Source organism: Macadamia integrifolia, chromosome 13, assembly GCF_013358625.1.
Source record: "Macadamia integrifolia cultivar HAES 741 chromosome 13, SCU_Mint_v3, whole genome shotgun sequence".
Classification (NCBI taxonomy): Eukaryota; Viridiplantae; Streptophyta; class Magnoliopsida; order Proteales; family Proteaceae; genus Macadamia; species Macadamia integrifolia.
This window is the reverse complement of record NC_056569.1, coordinates 2,668,866-2,673,599: the sequence shown is the minus strand read 5'-3', so window position 1 is coordinate 2,673,599 and position 4,734 is coordinate 2,668,866. Positions and strand designations below refer to the sequence as shown.

General features: G+C 38.7%; 1 protein-coding gene across 1 annotated transcript; it reads left to right on the top strand.

Annotated features, from left to right (window-relative positions):
* Window positions 1–1,571, top strand: LOC122060211 (probable glutathione S-transferase parA). Its single transcript, XM_042623406.1, has 2 exons — window positions 1–577; window positions 901–1,571. The coding sequence occupies exons 1-2, from the start codon at window positions 263–265 to the stop codon at window positions 1,243–1,245; spliced, it is 660 nt and encodes a 219-aa protein (XP_042479340.1). The 5' UTR covers window positions 1–262; the 3' UTR covers window positions 1,246–1,571.
* Window positions 1,572–4,734: the final 3,163 nt, after the last annotated feature.

Below are 4,734 nucleotides of genomic sequence, written 5' to 3'. Positions count from 1 at the left end.
GCTACCGTTACTTGTGAGGTGTGACATAAAGAATCTCTTGGCTGTGCAGAAGAATCCTGTACCAATAAACAGGGAATTAACCACGCAGATCATAGGATCTATCAAAGCGCAAGCAATGACGTCTGCTAAGAATTGTCTGAGTAAATCTGAACGCCAAAGGAGCGTTAATATATATCCTCTGCTCCATCTTGTGTTTCTCACATACCCATCGCACTTGTCTTCTGGGGTTGTTTTTCTTTAGTTCTCTGTGGATTTTTAAACAATGGCCGACGAGTTTGTCCTAATGCACTTCTTTCCTAGCCCTTTTGGGATGAGAGTGAAAGTCGCCTTGGCTGAGAAGGGAATCGAATATGAACACAAGGACCAGAACCCGTTCGACAAAAGTCCTCTGCTACTGGAGATGAACCCAGTCCACAAGAAGATCCCTGTTTTGATACATAACGGGAAACCCATTTGTGAATCTTTAATCATAGTTCAATACATTGATGAGGTTTTTAAGGATAGGTCTCCTTTGTTACCCTCTGATCCTTACCAGCGTGCACACGCCAGATTCTGGGCTGATTTCATCGACAAGAAGGTCAGTTCTCTACAACTCTCTTTCTCATTCTTTGTTCTTCTTAACATTAAGAAAAAAAAAATGGGTCTTTTCACTATGATTCTCCATATCAACAACATAGATTTGTTCAGTTATTTTGTTCTGTGGGGTTGTGCAACTCTTGAACCATATCTAGGCTGTGTTTGATGCCAAGATTAAGATTTTATCATTAGTTGTGCACACCACAAACCCAGGGTTTTTTTTTTTTCTCAATTTTGGTATTGTATTTCAGAAAATAATATCTTTCTGCAATCTTTTAGTCCTTTTTTAAATGCAATTCCTGGAAATTGTGAATGCAAATGCAGGTTCACCCAACTGGGAGGAGGTTATGGGCCGGCAAAGGGGAAGATCAAGAATCAGGAAAGAAGGAATTGCTAGAGGGATTGAAATTGATGGAAGAAGAGCTTGGAGGCAAGCCTTACTTTAATGGTGAGAGCTTTGGTTTTGTGGACCTGAGCTTTGTCCCCTTTAATTCTTGGTTTTACACCTATGAGAACGTTGGCAAATTCAGTATGGAAGTTGAATTCCCAAAACTGGTTGCTTGGGGGAAAAGGTGCATGGAAAAGGAAAGTGTGTCCAAGTCCCTGGCTGATCCACAAATGGTTTATGATTTTGCTATGGGACATAGGAAGAACTTGGGATTAGAGTAAAGGAGATTATGGATACAGCAATGAGACTGCTGATGCTTTCCTTGTTTTTCTGTCTCATCATCCAATCTGAGCCAAAACTGCAGAGTTGAGAAGACTAAATAATGATATAAAGTGATTATGTATCCTAAGTTGTATGAATTCTGAATTCATAAGGGTCTAAGAGAGGTGAATTGGGGTGGGTCTTGACCTTTTGGAAATCTTCTGCATGAACTCTGTTCTCAATTTTCTTTTGTATTTGTATAAGATGTGATATTGATCAAGGCTTTAATGATCTTAATGTGAGTCTTTGTGAGCTTATTTTCCTTAATTGAATTCAGCTTCATTAATTCTTCTTCAATAGTGAGACAGACGAAGGTAGAGTAAACACTAAGAAGGCCAAAACATCATCCATTCATTCTATAATAAAGAACAGAAAATCAAGAACACAAGTCAAACAATACCTACTAAAGAGTCTAATAAGGCAACTTGTCTGATTGGCAATTCTTTTATCCGTCCCTGGGAGAAAAGCATCTTCTGTATCCAATGAGTTGATAACATACAACACCCAAAGCGTCAAAGACAGCAAACCTAACTAGTCTACAAAGGCAACTTGATTGGCATGTCCTCCATCTGCCTCTTCAACGAAAGCCTATTATTCTGTACCCAGTGAATGGAGAGTGGAGGCACATAACGCAAAGGACAAAGTTTTTCGGCACCGGTGGCTGAACAAGGGGACGGTCCAGATGTGAGTTCATGTGACCCCCTCCCTCCCCATTTCCTGGTGGCAAGGCACCGTGGTGAACGATTTCCATGGCTTTAGGAAACTCAGTCCCAGCATAAATAACCCTATCATCTTTTTTGAATACTTCTCTATTTGTTTTATGCACACCTAGCTTAATTGGCTCATGTTAAAATTGTAAAATTCTTCTTTTATCTTCTGGAAAAGACTAAACATATTTTTTGATGATGAAACTCCTTGCCGAGGTTTATAATCCTGACAAAGTCTATATAGATGTATGTTATGATAAGGTTTCTAGGACCAAGTTTTCCTTTACCCAAGGTGAATGAGGAATCTCCTCACCATGATCATCAGTACAATAAAAATTTGGCATGATGAGGGTAGTTTCGATCCTGTACAATAGGAATCGGGTGCACCATTTTGATCGAATCATCTAATTCAAATCAGTTGTGACCGAATCCAATTTTGGCCGATTTGACACAGCCGATTTTAGGGTTTTGGCCACTAGATTGTTGAGTTTCAAATATGATGGCCTATATTAGGGCTTGTAGGATCAATTCTGGCCAAGATGGAATTGACAAGGACTGATTCGACCTTGATTTTGATTTTAGTAACCTTGATGAGAAATAATTATGACACAAAAATTTAATCACATGGTCACATCTCCTAAAGAAAGACCTAAGGGAGCAAAACTTAGTCCAAGTTTTCATGTCCAAAGACATTGTTAAGACTCCTATGAATTTTATTTTCTCCAACGATAGGTGCTCGAACGAGACCAACCAACAGAGGTGAGCAACTATGTATAGCCTAATTAGCAAATTGAAGCACAATTAGCTAGGGCATGATTAAGCAATTAACCCATTTAAAGCCAATTACTATGGGTTTAATTATGGACCAATAACCAGCTAAACGAATATTAGCATGTCCTATGTCCATGCTCTAACTTACAAGGCTTGATTACCTAAGCGATCGGTAATTTTTTTTTCTATGGGTACCAATCAGGTCCAATGGAAACTCACCAGACCCAACCAATTGACACCCTAGTTTATCAAGGTTGGATTTGTTTGGGAATCATTGGCAATAATCAGGGTGGGTGTGGGCAGTTTTTGGCAGGAATTGAATATGTAATCCAAGGATGTGAATTTGAAACCGAAATCGTTTACCAAAACTGAACCGATCCATCTACACCAAAACCACAAAAATGTTTAGTAAATGATGCGGATTAGTTAAACGGCTCGGGTCAGTTTAAACCGTTTAACCCGTTGGTTTCAAACCGTGAAAACCGAACCATTTAAAACTATCAAAACCGAACCGTTTAATCCGTATAACAATTAAATATGGCAGGGGCAGAATCGGTTTCTCACTTCCAAAAAATAAAAACCCTAAGGTAAAAGCGATTGGAGTAAAATGGATATGAGACACAATGCTAAACCGCCGAACTCGAAAGGTGCAAGCCTCGACTCTTAGGTTCTTCAGTTCTTGGATTTGAGACGTCTCATACTCTCATGTTCCCCTTTTCATGGTTTAAACCTCTAATTTTCTCAATCAGGTACGATTAATCTATTAGTCACAACATAACGAGGGGAAGATATTCAGGAGAGAGGAACCTTGGGCTTTAGAGAGAGACAGAGAGCGACTTTAAGATAATTCATAATTCATCTATTTTTGTTTTCTTTCTTCTCCACCCTCTCTGACATTGTCTTAGTTTCTTTCCATTTTGGTTTGCTGAAAATAATAAATTTTGTTTTCCATTCGAAGTCTCTGAATTTTCTGTGTCATATTGATTTAAGAAGCTGCAGTTATATGGACAACTTGTTGTAATTTGAATTCTTATGTTACCATGTTATTATGTTATCACAGATATGGTGTTTTGGCTGAACCACCTATCATTTTAATATTTGCTGTAGAATGCTGGATTTGGATGTTGTACGATATTAGTTCCATATGTTTGAGAATGACCATGCAAAGAAATAGCACTAGATTATAAATCAATACATACCATCGTTAATAAAGAATCTCTTATGTGTACTTGCCAATTATTTTTGGATAAGCTTATGATCTTCAGTTTAGAGATGGTTGCAAGTTATAACAAACCAATTGTGAACCATTTTACAAACCGTATGGAATAAATTGAAACCGAGACCATTTAAAATCGTGAAAGCGACACCGTTTAAAAACCATAGAAACCAAAATCGTTTACTAAACGGTCACGGTTTTAGAAAGTGGAACCGTTTAGTAAATGATGCGATTATGGTTTCAGCCAAATAAATGTGAACCAAACAGATCTAGACCGTTTAAATCGAAATCGAACCGATTAACACCCTTAAGACCAATATCTGAGAATCTGGCTCAGGTTCATGTATGAGAACAATCTCGTATGTACCTAGTCTATGTATTTGGAATCTATTAAATGAAGAGAGAGAAAGTGGATTCTAAATCCACAGACCAAGGACATATGAGATTGTTCTCATACGTGAACATGATCTGATTTCAATACCTAAAGCTAATGTTCGCAATAGGTGGTCTAACACGCCAAGCCAACTCACTCCCAGGCCCGTTGGCCTATTGGGCACTAGTATGGCCAATGACCACCAACTCCTACACACAATACATTCCATTCGTCCAAATATGACATGTTCGATCCCACAACCTCCTCCCCTGAATGCCAACTCTTCAAGCCGAAGTTGTCACCACCAACGATTTAGGGGATCGACACCGATCCGGATTGGATTGAATCAATGGGTATCGATCGATTGATTTTACACTTGCTT

Bases quoted from the DNA above. Each gene is read 5' to 3' on its own strand.
- LOC122060211 (XM_042623406.1), top strand. From the start codon at position 263: ATGGCCGACGAGTTTGTCCTAATGCACTTCTTTCCTAGCCCTTTTGGG. The intron at 578-900 runs GTCAGTTCTCTA...ATGCAAATGCAG, and splicing joins CTGATTTCATCGACAAGAAG to GTTCACCCAACTGGGAGGAG.